This window comes from Panthera tigris, chromosome C2 (genome assembly GCF_018350195.1).
Source record: "Panthera tigris isolate Pti1 chromosome C2, P.tigris_Pti1_mat1.1, whole genome shotgun sequence".
NCBI lineage: Eukaryota > Metazoa > Chordata > Mammalia > Carnivora > Felidae > Panthera > Panthera tigris.
Window position 1 is genome coordinate 155,553,055 of NC_056668.1, and position 17,974 is coordinate 155,571,028.

At 45.4% G+C, this 17,974-nt stretch overlaps 1 protein-coding gene across 9 annotated transcripts in view; it reads left to right on the plus strand.

Moving 5' to 3' along the window:
- Nucleotides 1-17,974, plus strand: part of FBXL2 (F-box and leucine rich repeat protein 2) — a 132,384-nt gene that overhangs the window by 80,580 nt on the left and 33,830 nt on the right. For 4 of the 9 annotated variants that reach the window (XR_006207518.1, XR_006207519.1, XM_042956358.1 and 1 more), the window contains 3 exons: nucleotides 1,707-1,803; nucleotides 3,127-3,171; nucleotides 3,751-3,807. Coding sequence is in view for 7 of the 9 variants with exons in the window: in XM_042956358.1 (XP_042812292.1) it covers nucleotides 1,707-1,803; nucleotides 3,127-3,171; nucleotides 3,751-3,807 (199 nt within the window). In the remaining 2 variants the exon portion in view is untranslated. Of the gene's footprint in view, nucleotides 1-1,706; nucleotides 1,804-1,982; nucleotides 2,076-2,130; nucleotides 2,437-3,126; nucleotides 3,172-3,750; nucleotides 3,808-17,974 lie in introns of those variants that run through there. The other 5 variants (XM_042956361.1, XM_042956363.1, XM_042956357.1 and 2 more) reach the window with 5 other exon arrangements.

The window sequence follows — 17,974 nt, forward strand, 5'->3', positions numbered from 1 at the left end:
AGGAGGGGAGAGGCTCGCGAGCGGGTGGAGTGGGTGGTGACGGAGGAGGGGTGGCCGCGGCGGCAGTGGCGGCGGCTTTCGTCACTCGGGTTGGGGCGGGACGGAGCGTAACCGGTTCGCTTAGGGACGGACACGGGAGGGCGCGAAGCCGGCCGCCGCCCCGGAGTCTGAACTGCAACTTCTTGACGGACTTCACCCGTGTGCCCGCCTGATTTGCCCCGTCCTGTCACGGCCGCTGACGTCAGAGCGCCCTGACGGTGTCACCACGATAGCCTCACATCCAGACGTTACCAGATTCTCCTCCAAACCAGTCACTAAATGCACAGAAGTGGGGGGAGATCACAGTCGCTTTATCTGTCATCTTCCCTAGCGGAAGGAGGTCTTGTTTTAACAAAAACGATTGGTTTTCTGATCCTCCAGAAGTACTGTGGATCTTAAAACTTTTTTTTTTTTAATTTTTTTTTTTAACGTTTATTTATTTTTGAGACAGAGAGAGACAGAGCATGAACGGGGGAGGGTCAGAGAGAGAGGGAGACACAGAATCCGAAACAGGCTCCAGGCTCCGAGCCGTCAGCACAGAGCCCGACGCGGGACTCGAACTCACAGACCGCGAGATCATGACCTGAGCCGAAGTCGGCCGCTCAACCGACTGAGCCACCCAGGCGCCCTGAATCTTAAAACTTTAATAATGGCAGCAAAATGCTAACGCTAACGTCAGTTGAACTCCCATATCGTTACCGCATTCGATCCTCCCCACATCTCTAGGAGACATGCACTGCTATTCGCACTTGTCTGGCAGAGGGGAAACCAGGGCTCCAGGAAAATCACATAATATACTGAGTCACGCGATGAGTAGGAAGTAAAAGTAGAGTTTGAACTTGAAACGTTGACCTCAGAACCGGCCATCTTAACCCCTGTGCAAGAGGTGGAAAAAGGATACTTCTTTCCTTGTTTACTTGTCGGTGAAACTGATCCATTTCCCCTGTTTCGGCCAGTTTCCCATCTCCTAAGGACTGTCTGTTGTCTCTTCATTAGGGATGATTCTGGGGAATTTTGATATTTTTGAATAGGGGAAGGAATGTGGATGATCAAAACTTGTCAGAAGGTGGTCAGAATTACTGCTATAAAGGGAGTATTTAACTTCAGAGTGTTATTTATCCCTCTGTCCCTGTTAAGCATGGGCATTGAGAATTAACTCATGTTTTTTCACTGGCTGCAAAGTTTTAAAATTGCCTTTATGGTAACTGGGAATTTCATTAAATTCAGTATATATCAAGACGATTTTGTTCAGTAAAAGTTGATTTTAATTGTGTTTAAAAGTCAACAGATATTAGATGGGGGCGCCTGGGGGCTTAGTTGGTTAGGTGTCTGACTCTTAATCTTGGCTTAGGTCTTGATCTCAGGGTTGTGAGTTTGAGTCCTGCGTTGGGCTCGAGCCTACTTACAAAACATTCAACAAATATTGGAATAATGCTTAAAAACAACAGCAGCAACAATGTCCTGGTTTTGTGGAAAGATTGTTGGGTTCACTCCCAAGTTTGGGCTGGAACTTTGGGCCGTAGAGCAGGCCACGTGTCTCCTTAAGCCTCCTTCCCCTCATCTGGGCGGGGGACAGCAGTCCTCAGGACTGTTTCAGAAGCGGAGGTGTGTCAGCAGAAGAAAGTCAAGAGTGTGCATCACAAAGTTTGTTTTCTCTTGTTAACCAGTCACTACCTTTTCCTCCCGTGCGCTTCGCATCCCAGGATTTTGGAGGCTGCTCGGTGTTCCCATTTGACTGATGCAGGCTTTACACTTCTAGCTCGGGTAAGGCAGAGCTTTCAAAAAACAAAACCCAACTGTAATTCAACACCCTCACTTCCAAAGGACTCGCAGTGGTTTTGGGGTGTGCAAAGTGCGTGTCCTGTCAGAGTTGACCAAGTGGTGTTCTTGGTATTCTACCAAGTAGAATGGCGGGCACAGGGTGCATTTCCCCATTGTCCCAGAAAGCTCAGGTGGCCCCGCAGGAGGTCCTGGAGCAGTCTGGACCTCACTGTCACCTGGTCAGGTGGGACCACAACGAGAACGTCCTCCCTGCGGTACGTGCCCTTCCCCACCGCGCACCCTGACCCAGCCTCTTGGTCCCTCCTCCAGGTGGGCTGTGCCCCGCCTCTGTTCCCTTTTCTGCCTCACCTGGCAGACGTGACCATCATGGAGGTCCCCTCTGGCCTGCTGCCGGGAACCCGTGACCTTGTGGGGATGGTGATACACTCCCTTCCTCCTCCCCTAACCTTCACCTGTCCACACTGTGCCCAAGCACCACGCCCCATGCCTTCCCAGAGCCTCTTCTGTGGCTAAAATGTACAGGATGATATCCATGAGCCGCTAGGAAGGTGGAGGCCACTACCTTTCGGGGTGAGAGAAGGAGGCGCAGCCCAGGGCAGCCGCATTCCCGTTTAAGTGAGTGTGATTCAGAAGGCACTGCTCACAAGTGCTGGCTCGCTGGGTCAGCTTAGGGACAGGGCACCCCCTTCCTGGAGGAGAGTAAGGGAGGCGGGGCCGGTTCACACAGGGGCAGGGCACGCCCCTTCCTGGAGGAGCGTGAGGGAGGCGGGGCCAGTTCACACAGGGGCAGGGCACGCCCCTTCCTGGAGGAGCGTGAGGGAGGCGGGGCCAGTATACACCGGGCAGGGCACGCCCCTTCCTGGAGGAGAGTTAGGGAGGCGGGGCCGGTTCACACAGGGGCAGGGCACGCCCCTTCCTGGAGGAGCGTGAGGGAGGCGGGGCCAGTTCACACAGGGGCAGGGCACGCCCCTTCCTGGAGGAGCGTGAGGGAGGCGGGGCCAGTATACACCGGGCAGGGCACGCCCCTTCCTGGAGGAGAGTTAGGGAGGCGGGGCCGGTTCACACAGGGGCAGGGCACGCCCCTTCCTGGAGGAGCGTGAGGGAGGCGGGGCCAGTATACACCGGGCAGGGCACGCCCCTTCCTGGAGGAGAGTAAGGGAGGCGGGGCCGGTTCACACAGGGGCAGGGCACGCCCCTTCCTGGAGGAGCGTGAGGGAGGCGGGGCCAGTGCTGCGCGCGCGCACGCCACCAGTGCTGCCCTGACCACTGACCGCATGGTGGGGGTGGTTTTATTGGCTTTTTCAGAATTGCCACGATCTGGAGAAGATGGATCTTGAAGAATGCGTCCTGGTGAGTAGACGCCTGACAAGCCCTGCTAGCGCTGGCCCCTCAGCCCCGACGGCGGGCCTCAGCCGCTCACCCACACCCCACCTGGCTGTTGTGTGCCCCCCGCCTGCCGCCGTGTGCGTCTCGGGGCCTGGGGACCCACGAGGGCCTGACAGCGGGCTGCACGGACTTTGGGCTCCTCTCAGCCATCCCGGCTACAGCTGAGACGTTCGGCTCCATCGTTTGCAGACGTCGAAATACATACGTCTTTCCCAGAGCCGAAGGGAGACTTAAGCTTGCGTGTCCAGTGATGGGGTGACTCTACAGAGGAGAATCCTGGGGGACCCTCCTTACCTACTTCCTGTGTGTCCCCGTCCCTGGGCCCTCGTGGGGCCCGAGAGGAGACCCCAGAGAGCAGCTTAGCGACCATACGAGTGGGCAGGTCCGAGGTTGCCTGCAGCGAGAGGAGCCCCCAGCCCGGGTGTGCTGGAGATGAGCTTTCGGTGCCGTTTCACACCTTCGGTGCTCGTGTTCAGGAGAAGCCCACATCAGGTGCTAGGTTCTGGCGTAGAAGCCACACTGACACAGCGTGTTTGTCTGCAGATAACCGACAGCACTCTCATCCAGCTCTCCGTCCACTGTCCCAAGCTGCAAGCCCTGGTGAGTTCGGGATTTTCGTGACATCATGCGCCGCTTAGGGACGAAAGAGCTCTCCCCTGGCACCGAGAGTCTCTTTGGTTTTCCTTTTTGTAAAGGCGCCATCATTCTTGGTTTCAAAGATCTGTTAGTTGGGCTAACTTGGGAGGCAGGGTATCTGAATGTTCCTGCTTTCATTTTACGATGCAAACCTAGTCTAGAGACCCGCGTCCTTACCGCTCCGTTCACAGTCATCGTCTCAGGGACGGTGAACTTAGCGTGTTTCGATGATAGATCTAGACAAGAGATTGAGGCCATCCTTGTGTCATGCGTGCATTCCATACCTGCTCGCATGTATCTACAGGGGGACGGGCATGAAAATACCTCGCAGGATCCTAAATGAGCCGTGAAAAGTGTCACCGAGACTCTTGGCCATGCGGACCTCTCGTGCACATTTCACGAGCAGCCGTTAGACGGCGAGCGAGCCCGGACAAGGAAGGCATCCTTGCGTTCACTGGGCGAGCCCGTGTAAGCTGTGCTGTGCCCCTGGACACACTGCCTCGTTTTAATCCCCCCCACAGCCCTGGGTGGAGGCACTCTGGACGTCCCCTTTTTAGCGGTGAGCACCCTGCGGCTCAGAGCAGCTAAGAAACTTGCCCGAAGTCGCACGACTGCTCAGAGGCCCCAGATCTCTTGGCCTCCACGGAGTCTGGTCTTTCTCCTCCCCCTGAGGCATACCACAGGTTTTTCTTAAGCTACAGAAACTGTGGTCTTTGAAACTTGCTCTCTCTCAGGGGCTAGAACTTTTTATAACGTCATTCAAACTCCTTTGGCCTTGAGTTATCGTCCCCACCAGTTTTCGTTATGGTCACATTTCCTCTGGATACTTTTCCCTCCAGGTACAAGTCCAGCTGGACGTGGACAGCTCTGGTACTTTCTTTTTTTGTGAGGGGTCTGGAGTCAGATTGTATCCAAACCCTCTAAATTGTCTCCCTCCCTACATGTCTGCATATGGAATGCAGATAATTTTGTAGTGCTGCCTTTACTCCCCAATTAGTTCAGATCCAGTTTTATAATTGACTTGACCGTCTCCATTCCTATCCCACTTGACCCCCAGGCTCTCAGAGATGGGAAATTCAGGAGCCCTGTGCTTTATTTCCCACTTCAACCCCTCCTCTTGGCTGCTCAGGGTTCTTGCTGCCCTGCCCTGAGGTACCCTGCACTCAGGCTCCCAGGCCTTCATCAGCATCCACCAGAAATCTCAGATCAGGGTGGAGGGGCCCAAGTGGAGGCCCACCCGGCACAGCAAACCTCCTACTAGCTCTGTGCCTCCCGAGGAGTGTGGGGCCTGCTGGCGACAGAGTGGGTCCGTCTGACAGATGTCAGGTGTTCTCCCGGCAGGGACACTGGCGACTGAAAGTCTTCCCCATCTTGTCCCTATACTTCTACAAGCTCCTTCTAGAAATGGGACTTAGAATGAAAGATGAGCTATAATAAAGCCAAAAGTCCAAGAGCCCCAAATAAAAACTAAGAAGGATTATTAGCAGAAAAGCAGGGAAACAGTGGCAGTTGCAGTCTAAGCTTAGCGTTGATCATGCGTAATCGCCGGGACGGAACAAGGAACGATCTGGATTACGTCTGTTGCACGTTCACCCCATTCAGCCTACGAACCCCTGTTGGCCACCGCATGCCAGGCTCTATTCTAGGCCCCGGAGAATAAAAGACGGGTCATCAGGGGGCACCTGGTGGCTCAGTCGGTTGAGCGTCTGACTCGACTTCAGCTCAGGTTGTGATCTCGTGGTTTGTGAGTTCCTGCTTGGCATTCTCTCTCTCCCTCGCTCTGCCCCTCCTCCACTCGCACGCTCTCAAAATGAATAAACTTAAAAGACATAAGGAAACTTTTTCAAAAATGAAAAACAATTCACCAGGAGAGGCCAACTTGATGCTCACTCTGAAACTCTGGAGAGGTGGCCTGGATCCTCGTTTTGGGGATACCGTGCTCCGGGAGCGCTAGGCACTGTGACGGGGGCAGCCCTCAGGTGAGAGCGCGGGCCTGGGGAGAAATGCGCGTCTCCCGTGCGGACGGCGCCCGTGTGCAGCGCCCGTGCCCGCAGCGCACCCGGAGGTTAGAGGCCGGCAGGCCGTAAGTGTGCCCAGAGACTCCTGCCCATCCCTTCCCCGCAGGCCTCATGCTGAGCCAGGCAGCCACGGAGAGCAGCCCCGTGCCGGCCAGCGGGCGGCCCGCCTTATTGAGGGAGCTTCAGATGGTGCTGTCTCTCGACAGAGCTGGGGGCGGGCCTCTCTGGGGTTCCCCTCGGGGACCGCGACCCCAGCCTGCAGAGATCAGAGGAGGCAGTTACTACTGGGGGGAAGGCTCCACAGACTCAGAATTTTGGAAAACGGCTTTTGTGTCTTACTGTAAAGATCTGCGAGCAGGAGGACGGAAGTGACCGCCAGTCCAAAGCCAGGTGACCATCACGTCTCAGCTCCCAACATTTCAGTTTCCGAGGCCGTCCTTAGACGCGCCCTAGTTTTAACTTGTAGGCTTAGGCCGTGTCACCGGTAGGTTCTGTTGATTTTCAAACTTGCTTTGTTTCCTGCTTTCGTTTTCAATGCCAGAGCCAGTTCGGAGGGACTTTTAAAAATCTTATTATGCAACTCATTTGTCCCAGAGGCTATCCAAGAAGAATTTTAGCAGTTTATTATATACACATTTAAAAAAAAATTTTTTTTAACATTTATTTGTTATTGAGAGACAGAGCATGAGCAGGGGAGGGGCAGAGAGAGGAGGAGACACAGAATCGGAGGCAGCCTCCAGGCTCCGAGCCGTCAGCACAGAGCCCGACGCGGGGCTCGAACTCACAAGCCACGAGATCGTGACCTCAGCTGAAGTCGGGCTTAACCGACTGAGCCCCCCAGGCGCCCCAGGCAGTTTATTATATTAAAGAGTAAGGAATATACCCTAAAAGCAAAAGCCCCATTCCTGTCTTCATTGCTGTAGAGCTTTATCTTTCATCCAGATTGGTCAGAGCTCAGGGATGTTGTGTAGGAAGCCCAGGCCATCAGGGGCCTGGTCAGTCACTGCGCTTTCAGAATGACAAGCATTTAAGTCACCCAACTGCTAGAAGGCCGCTCCTGGGGATATGAGACAATCTCATTATCGAAACGCTACTCAACTGCTCTAAAGGAAAAGTAGGGACTTGGTACCATTTAGGTGAATACGTTGTCCATTTTAAAGTGAAACATTTAACGCCTTGGAAGGTAACAGCGTGAAGCAGACTGTGTGCTGTCGATGTCTCAGTGTCGCAGCTCACAATCTGACCAGCATCTCCTGTCTTTCCCCGCCACTCCTATCACCCACCTGCAACCCGAATCGAACCTAAATGGGTACTTTGAACCCACCATCTTGGGATGGCCAGTCCCCACTTGATGTCCCCTCCCTCTCCCTTAGATCGTCTGGTCGCTTATTAACTCACTCCCTTGAGCCTCAAGATTCACCTTCACTTAGCACAGCTGTCGTTCTGTTTAACGCTCAGCTGCTGAGCCCAGGTGTTCTTTTTTAATTTTTTTTAAGTTTACTTATTTGTTTTGAGAGACAGAGACAGCATGAGTGGGGGAGGGGCAGAGAGAGAAGGAGAAAGAATCCCGAGAAGACCCCACGCTGTCAGCGCAGCGCCCCATGCGGGACTCGAACCCGTGGAACCGTGAGACCGTGAGTCGGACGCTTGACCGACTGAGACACCCAGCTGCCCCTGCTGAGCCAGCCTCGAAGCAGGAGCAGGCATGAGGTCGATAAGGGCTTACCAGCCGTTTGTGTGCTGGAAACAGAACATACTCTTAGCCTGACGGAAGCCATGGCTGGGCTTCAGAGGGAGGGAGGAGGGGACATGAGGCTCAGTGGCAGGCAGGACCAGGGCCTCACGGCTCCTGCTAAGTGGGCGGACCTGTCCCTCTCCAGGGTCTCTGTGAGACCTCCCAGGCTGACGGTGAGAAGCGGAGGTGAGGGCTCGCAGTCCGAAGGCCCGGTGTTGCGTGGCGTGCCCGAGAGCCAGCTGGCCCATATTTTGCTTCCAAATTAGGGACCCTGGTTTATTCATGCCTTCCGGTTATCTCAGCTTAGAATGCTGAGCTCCACTAGACTCGGATCACTCCTGAAACTATGAGCAGAGCAACTCCAAGCCCACAGGGGACCCACAAATCCTGTACCAGCTGCTGGGGCTAAACCCCACTCCCAGTACACAGTATCCCATGGCTAAGACTTTAAGTTTATTCTCACTAAGGTCTTATCCTCCGATGTGGGTGCATACAAATTTATGATGGCTGGCTATATCTTCCTGATGAATTGACATTTTTATCACTATTAAATGTCCTTTATCACTGAAAAAACTCATTGTCTGGAAGTCTACCAATATTAATATGTCTTCTTATGCTTACTTTTTGCCTGGCATCTCATTTTCTTCCAGCTTATCTATGTTTTTATATATAAAGACTGGCTTGCTTTTATCCAGTTTGAGAAACTCTCTTTTAATGGAAATGTTTAGTCCTTTATATTTAATGTAATATTGATACAGTTGGGTGTTTTCCCCTTTTGTTTTCTATTCTTTGCCCCTCTTTTCCCACCTTCTTTTTGGGTTAACTAAATATTTAATTGTATTTTGACTTATTTGTTGGCTTTTTAGCCATATCTCTATGCCTTGAATTTTTTTTTTTTTTTTTTTTTTTTTAGTGGTTACACTCTTAGCAATGGGAATTTAGGAGTAGTCTAGGATTGTGATTTGGACATAAATTCCCAGGAGACAGAGACAGGATCTTCCCTCTCTCCTCTACCAATAGCACCTGGCACAAGGCTTAGCCAGGGGAAACCACTTTGAATCCTCTTTTGGAACAAAGTGAGATATAAACAAGCCAGCCCAAATCTGAGAAACTTTTGTGTGCGTGATAAAGGTGGTCCCTACAACTATGGTGCTCAGGTCCCAAGGATTGCAGCCCTTTTCTGGAGACTGCCAGCAGCTCCCTGGCCATGCTAGGAACCTTCTATGAGAAGCTGATTTTTTGGAGGAAGGAGCAGTCGAGGAGCTCCTGTAATCAGAAATCCTAAACCCCCTACGTTCCCCTTACTCACAGTATCAAGCAACCTTGTCAAGGCAGCCTGGCCAGCTCCTTCAGTTTCACACTACCAAACTCAGAGAGGTGAGGGGGAGGAAAAGACATTTCTTGTTTCAGTGTTCTTGTTGGAACAGATTTCAGGGCAAGATTCTGGGCCCTGGGGAAGAGGAAAGTGTCTGGATTCCTTAGGTCATGGCCTATCCTAACTTTAACAGACAAGTGGCTTGGATTTTTAATTTTTTTTTTAATGTTTCCATAAATTTCCATTAAGTCCCTGGCTTTTGGTGGGGAGCACTGCCCAGGATGTGGGACGTACACACACACATATATGCACACATGCACATACACACACTTCTGAGTCCTAGGAGACCCCTAGCAGCCTAGTAGAAGTGGAAGAAAGGGGGTGAGAAAAAACAAGTCTGAGTACTATCATATCAGCCTCCTATCTCTGCTGTAAATGAACTTCCTTAGCTTTAAAAATAGCAAGTCCTTCCTTATCAATAATCATTCCAAATGTTTAAAAAATTTTTTTAATGTTTATTTTTGAGAGACAGAGAGACAGAGAGACAGAGCACGAGGTGGGGAGGGGCAGAGAGAGAGGGAGACAGAATCCGAAGTAGGCTCCAGGCTCCGAGCTGCCAGCACAGAGCCTGATGCGGGGCTCGAACTCACGAGCCATGAGATCATGACCTGAGCCAAAGTGAGACGCTTAACTGACTGAGCCACCCAGGTACCCCAATAATCACTCTAAATGTAAGCAGATTAAATTCCTCTATCAGAAGACATAGAGTGGCTAAATGAGTAAAAAACCATGACCTAGATACACGACTAGACCTAAAGCAATCTAACTTTACACTTAGAGCTAGAAAGAAGCTGGAAAGGAAGAAGCAAACCAAGCCCAAGGTTAGCCAAAAGAAGAAAATAACAAAGATTAAAGCGGATATAAATTTAAAAGGAGAAAATAGAAAAAAATAAATGAAACAGTTTCTTGAAAAAATAAAATTGGCAAACTCTCAGCTAGACTATGGAAAAAAAGAGAAAGGCAAGTAAAGTCAGAAACGAGAAGAGACATTACAACTTAAGATGTGAATACAAAGAATCATGGAGATAACTATGAACAGTTATTTGCCAACAAACTGGATAACCTAGAACAAATGAATGAATTCCTAGAAACATATAACCTACTAAAACTAAGTTATGGAGAAATAGAAATCTTTAATCAGAATCATAACCAGTATAGAGATTGAATCAGTCATCAGAAACCACCTAATGAAAAGCCTGGGACCAAGTAACTTCACTGGTGAATTTTACCAAACACTTAAAGAGGAATTAATGCCAGTCCTTCTCAAAAGTTTTCAAAAACTTAAAGAGATAAAAACACCTCTGAACTCATTTTATAGGCAAACATTATTCTGGTACCAAAGCTAAACACACCACGAGAAAAGAAAATTACAAGCCAATATCCCTATTGAATATAGATGGGTACATCCTCAATAAAATACTAGCAAACTGAATCCAACAGGACATCAGTAGAATAAAGGATAAAATCACAAGATCACTTCAGTAGATGCAGAAAAAGCATTTGTTGAAATTCTATACCTTTTCATTAAGGCTAAAAAGTCTTAGCCGGAGAGGTTAGATTAAAAAAAAAAAAAAAAAAAGATAAAAGACATCAACATTGGCAGGGAAGAAGTAAACATATCCCTGTTTGCAGACAACTTAGTATTATATAGAGAAAACCCCCAAAGACTTCATTTTAAAAACTTAAAGAACTAGTAAATAAATTCAGTAAACTTACAGGATACAAAATCAACATATAAAATTTGGTTGTATTTTGTATACATTAACAAAGAGCTATTTGAAAAGGGGATTAGGAAAAATAATTCAATTTCCAGTAGCGTCAAAAAGAATAAAATACTTAAGAGTAAACTAAGGAAGTGCAACACTTACATACTGAAAACTATAAAACATTGATGAAAGAAATGAAACAAATGGAAAGACATCCCATGTTCCCGGGTTGGAGGAATTAATATTATTAAAATGTCCCATACTACCCAAAGCAATCTACAGATTCAATGCAGTGCGTATCAAAATTTCAAAAATATTTTTTACGGAAATAGAGTGATGCTGTAGTTCATATGGAGCCACCAAAGATCCTGAATAGCCAAAGCAATCCTGAGAAAGACCAAAGCTGAAGGCATCACACTTCTGATTTCAAGTTTTATATTGAAACTACAGTAACCAAAACAGTATGGTACTGGTATAAATACCAACATGTAGATCAGTGGAACCCAATAGAGAGCCCAGAAACGAATCCATGTGCATATAGTCAACTGATGTTCCACAAGGATGTCAAGAACACACAATGAGAAAAGGATAATCTCTTCAACAAACGGTGTTGGGAAAACTGGATATCCACATGTAACAGAATGAAATTGGACCTGAACTTTATTCATACATAAAAAAACAACTCAAAAATGAATCAAAGACTTAAATATGAGATCTGAATTGTAAGAATGCTAGAGGAGGGGTGCCCGGCTGGCTCAATCTGTAGAGCATGCAGCTCTTGATCTCAGAGTCACGAATTTGAGCCCCACTTTGGACATAGAGATTACACACATACATACATAGACCCTTAGAGGAAAATAGGGGAAAAGCTTTATGACATTGGTCTTGGCAGTGATTTCACAGATATGACACCAAAAGTTCAGGCTACAAAAACAAAATTACACAAACAGGATTACATCAAACTAAAAAGCTTCTGCAAAAGAAAACAATCAGTAGCGTGAAATGGCAACCTGTAGAACAGGAGAAAATATTGCAAGCCATTTCTCTGCTAAGGGATTCATGTCCAAGTTATAGAAGGAACTATATAACGCAGTAACAAAAAAACCAATAACCTGATTAAAATAGGCTGAGGACTTGGTTAGATATTTCTCAAAAAAAGATACACAAATGGCAAGCAGATACATGAATAAATGCTCTTCACTAATTATCAAGAGAATGCAAATAAATATCATACTTGCCAGGATGGCTATTAAAAAAATTTTTTTTTTAAGTGTTGGCAAGGATGTGGAGGAACCAGAAGCCTTGTGCACTGTTGGCAGGGATACAATATGGTGCAGCCACTGTGGAAAACGAGATGGAGATTCCTCAAAATTTAAATCCAACTACAATATGATCCTGCAATTCCACTTCTAGGTATATATGCAAAAGAATTTAAATCAGCACCTTGAAGAGAGATTAGCACTCTCATTTTCATTGTAGCACTATTCACAACAGCTAAGATGGGGAAACAACCTAAAATGTCCATCAACAGATGAATGGATACATAAAATGTGGTATATACATACAATATAATACCATTCACCCTCAAAAAAGAGGGAAATTCTGCACTATTTGACAACGTGGATGGACCTTTAGGACATTATGCTAGGTGAAATACACCAGACACAGAAAGACAAGTACCACACAATTCCATTTATATGCACTGTCTAAAATAGTCTTAATTTATAAGATTAAAGACTGGAATGGTGGTTACCAGGGTGTGTGGGGGTTGGAAAATGGGGAGTTATTTATCAACAGGCATCAAGTTTTAGTTGAGTAAGATAAATAAGGTCTAGAGATCTGCTGTACAACATTGTACCTAAGTCAACAATACACTTAAAATGTGTTAGGATAGAGTTTATGTGTTTTTAGCACAGTAAAATCTAAAAAGAAAAAAAGACATACTGTGTGATTACACTTACATGAGGGTATCTACAGTAGTCAAATTCATAGAAACAAAGTAGAATGGTGATTGCCAGGGGCTGGAGGAGGGGAGATGAGGAGTATTTAATGGGTAGAGTTTCAGTTTTGCAAAATGAAAAAGTTCTGAAGATCCATTGCACAATAATGTAGGCATATGTAACACTATTGAACTGTACACTTTAAAATGTTAAAGATGGTAAATTATAAGTTATGTGGTTTTTACTACAATCAAAATTTTAAGGAAAGAATGGAAATCATGAAAAAAGGGATCTTAGGACATTAAGGAAGAAAGAACAGTGGAAAGAACAAGGAAAAATGTGTAAATACAACAGATTTTTTCTAAATTTTCTAAATTTCTAAATTCTGAGTTTTCTAAATTTTATTTGATGAAGCAAAAATTATAACCTTGTCTGCTGTGGTTCTCAGTGCGTATAGAAGAAGTAATTAACACAACATATGATAGGGGCACCTGGCTGGCTCAGTCACTAGAGCCTACGACTCTTGATCTCAAATTTGTGAATTTGAACTCCATGTTGGGCTTAGAGTTCACTGAAAAAAAAAAAAAAAAAGACAACATATTATAAATGAGGAAGGGTGAAAGGACTTTTTAAAAGGGAGGTAAAGTTTCCATATTTTACTCAAATTGGTAAAATCTTGATGCCAATAGGTTGTGATAAGTTATGGTTGCATAATATAATATCTAGAGCAACCACTAAGAAGTCTACAAAAGAGAAACACTCAAACACAGTAGGTAAACCAAAACGGAATTTTAAAAAATGTTTCAGAAACTCGTGGTAAGGCAGAGAAATGAAGAGCTGAAAGAATAGGGGGAAAGGGCCAAACATAAGCCCAAGCATATCATTAAACATAAATGGTCTCAATATACCAATTAAAAGGCAGAGAGTGTCAGAGTGGATAAAATAACGTGATCCAAGTATAAGCTGTAAGAAACTCACTTCAAATGTCACAATATTGGTTGGCTAAAGTAAAAGAAAGGGAAAGATCTACAAAAGAAACTTTAAACCAACGAAAACAGGAATGGTTATATTATTGTTGGATACAGTAAACTTCAGAGCAAGGAAAACTACCAGGGAGAGAGAAAGACATGACATAGTGATAAGAAGGTCAGTCCACCAAGATGACAATGCAATCCGTAATGTATATGCACCAAACAACAGAATTGCAAATTATGTGAAGCAAAAACTATTAGAAAATCCACAATTACAGTTGGACACGTCAGTATTCTCTCAACAATTGATAGTGCAACCAGCCAGAAAATCAACAAGGATATAGAACTCAACACCAGTATGAGAGTGCAAACTGGTGCAGCCACTCTGGAAAACAGTATGGAAGTTCCTTTAAAAGTTAAAAATAGAACTACACTATGATCCAGCAATTTTACTGCTAGGTATTTACCCAGAGGGTACAAAAATACTGATTTGAAGAGATGCATGCACCCCAGTGTTTGTAGCAGCATCATCAACAATAGCCAAATTATGGAAAGAGCCCAAATGTCCATTGACTAATGAATGGATAAAGATGTACACACACACACACACACACACACACACACACACACACACACACACACACAGTGGAACATTACTCAACCATTAAAAAATGAAACCTTGCCATTTGCAGTGACATGGATGGAGCTAGAGAGTATTATGCTAAAGTGAAGTAAGTCAGAGAAAGACAAAAATATGATTTCACTGATACATGGAGTTTAAGAAACAAAACAAATGAATATGATGGTGAGGGGGTGGGAGCAGGGTGGAGAGAGGCAAACCAAGAAACAGACTCTTCACTATAAAGAACAAATTGATGGTTACCAGAGGAGGGGTGGGCAGAAGAATGGGTAGAAATAGGTGATGAGGATTAGGGAGGGCACTTGTGATGAGCACCGAGTATTGTTATGTAAGTGATGAATCACTAAATTCTATGCCTGAAATTAATATTGCAGTGTATGTTAATTAGCTGGAGTTTAAGTAAAAACTTGGGGGAAAAAAACATAAGTGTAGATGCAAAAAAAAAAAAAAAAAGTAACTCCACACCATTAAGGACCTAATGGACATTTATAGAATACGGACATATAGACCTAATGGACATTTATATTATACAACATCAAGGGGTGCCTAGGTGGCTCAGTGGGTTAAGCATCCGACTCTCGATTTCAGCTCAGGTCATGATCTGACAGTTCATGGGGTTAGAGTCCCAGTGGGGCCCCACACTGGCAACCCGGAACCTGCTTGGGATTCTTTCTCTCTCTTTCTCTGCCCCTCCCCCACTTGTGCTCACTTACATCAAAATAAACATTTTTTAAAAATAAAAAAGAATACAACAGCAAAACACATTCTTCTCAAGAGTCCATGGGACATGTACAAAAAGAGGCCATATCTATATCCATAAAACACCTCAAAAAAACTTAAAATTTAAAAAGAAATAATCCAGAATGTGTTCTCTGACCACAGTAGGATCAAACTAGAAATCAATAACACAAGGTAACAGGATTTCTGAAGATACGGAAATTAAACAACAGACTTCTAAATAATCCATTGGTCAAAAAGGAGGAGTCAAGGGAAGTTTTTTTTTTTTATGTTTAAGTACTCTCTACACCCAGCATGGGGCTCGAACTTAGCCCCTGAGGTCAAGAGTTGTGTGCTTCACCAGCTGAGGCAGCCATGTGCCCCTCACCCATTTTTTCTAAAGCAAGTCTGTATTATGTTCCCCCAAAAGTTAACGTATCAACCATAAAAACAAATTTTGGCCATGTCACTCCAGCAAATACACCTGTCTCTTGGAAAGAAGCATTTCTTTTTTTTTTTTTTTTTTATCCTTTAATCTCTACACCCAACATGGGGCTCAAACTCACAACCCCGAGATCAAGAGTCGTGTACTTCACCAACTGGGCCAGCCAGGCACCCCAAGAGCAATTTTTTTAAAGGTTAAATTAAATGAAAATTAAAATATAACATATCAAAATGTGTTGGATATAGCAAAACAATGCTAACAGGTAAATATATGGCATTAAATGATTACGCTAAAATAAGTCAAGTCTTGGGGCACCTGGCTGGCTCAGTTGGTAGGGCACATGACTTGGTCTCAGGGTTGAGTTTGAGCCCCATGTTGGGTGTAGAGATTACTTAAAATACATAAAATAAACTTTGAAACAAATGTCAGTCATCTTAAACTCCCACCCATATGAAGGCAGAAAAAGAAGATCAAAATAAGGAAAAGAAAGGATATAGAGCAAAATAAGGAAAAGAAGGAAAAAATGAGAGAACCCAGTGAAATTGAAATGTGAAAAATGGAAGAAAATCAGCAAACCAATTCTTTGAAACAGAGCTCTAGCAAGACCAAGAGAAGACACAAATTACCAATATCAAGAATGAAAGAGGGTACTATTGTTGCTAATGTGTGTGCCCCCCCAAAATTCATATGTTGAATGGGAGGTGATTCATGAATGAGTTAGATGCTCTTATAAAACAGCCTCCAGATGGAGCCCTCCCACATCCACCACTTGAGGACTACGCAGTGAGAAGACCTTGGCTGTGAACCAGGAAGGGGGCTGTCTCCGGCCACCATATCAGATATGCCTCCACCATGACCTGGGACTTCTAGCCCCCAAACCGTGAGAGAGAGAGGTCTGTTGTTTGTAAGCCAGCTCGTCTGTAGCATTCTGTTACAACACCACGAACATACTGAGTGAGACACGGGGCATCACCACCAGCCCTGAAGACATTAGGATGGTAAGGGAATGCTAGGAACACCTCCCAGAAATCACTTTGACCACTTTACCTAGTACATTTAAAAGCACGAACTAAAGGGCACCGGCAGCTCAGTTGGTTTAGGTGCCCGACTCTTGCTTTAGGCTCAGGTCATGATCCCGCCATTCGTAGGTTCGAGCCCCACCTCGGACTCTGTGCTTACAGTGCAGAGCCACTTGGGACTCTCTTTCTCTGCCTCTCCCCTGCTCTCTCTGTCTCTCTCTCTTGAATAAACTTAAAAAAAAAAAAAAAAAAGCACAGACCAACACAGCTCGTTCATTATAAAGGATCATTTGAATAACCTTGTTAGTACTAAAGTAATTGAATTTATAATTTTTAAACTGCCAATATATATTGCTTATATAGATATACAAGCAAATGCCCTTCCTTAACAAAACATTAGCAAATAGAATTCAGCAATATATAAAAATATTTATTACCCTGACCAAGCACAGTTTATTCCAGGGACACAAGTCTAGTTTAATATTTGAAAATGAATCAGTGTAACCACCATGTTAACGGGCTACAGAAGAAGAATTATCGATTGCATCAATTAAAGCAGAGAAAACATTTGATAAAATTCAAAAGAAAAAATTAAAAAATTTTTTCAGTGCCAAGAATACAAGAGAAAAATCCCACTCTTATTTAAACCCCCTAATTACCCTGTTCCCCCACCCCCTCAGGGATAACCTCTTTCTGTTCCTTCTAGAGAAATTTTCTGTGAGATGGAGAGATGATTTCCCCCCCCCCACCACCACCTCCCTTACTTACTTTATGCTCTGTTGCATTTAAAAGCAGTCCTTCCTACTGTGCTCCTTTGCCCCTGCCTTCCCCTTGCCCTACCTCCACCTTCTCAGGAAGGGTCGTATCAGCTGCTTACTTCCAGAATGTGGAACTCCTAACTAGATAATGCCTAGCAGTGGTAAGCTTGTTTTCTGGAATATTCCTTCCTCCTAACATACCTATCATGAACAGATGAGGAAATAAAAACCAGTCATAAATCTGTAGGATGCCAGGGGTGGGGGACATAATACAGGGTGGGGGAGGGGGAAGAAAATACTGGGGTTGGGGAGAGGCTTTAAGGCTAGCCTGAGCTGATTATAATGGACAAGTCTCATCTTTTTTGAGCCTCAGTTTCTTCATCTGTAAAATGGAGATCATAATACCTATTCTGCAGGGATGCTCTGAAGCATAAATGAGATAATGTATAAATCGTGGCCTAAAGCAGAAGGCTTTGACTCTTAGCTCTTTATTAGCGTAAACTAAAAGGCCCTTCTTCTGTGTGAACCATGTTGGCAGATTTTCCTGTGAACTCAGGGAACAGGTCAAGAGTTCCTCTGATTATCCTTAAATTAAACCAGTTTTAAATCATGTAAATACTTGCACATGCCAGTATAGAAGCTTTTCAATTAATATGGGAGTATCTGCTTGATCCCAGAGGCAACTGTTAACGTTTTAATTCCTCAGTTCCTCTATGTTAAAACAATGAAGCTGACACTTTTACGCTATCTTCATCGTCCTCTTCCTCTAATCCGCGTGGTGCCTATGCATGTATATCCACAGATATA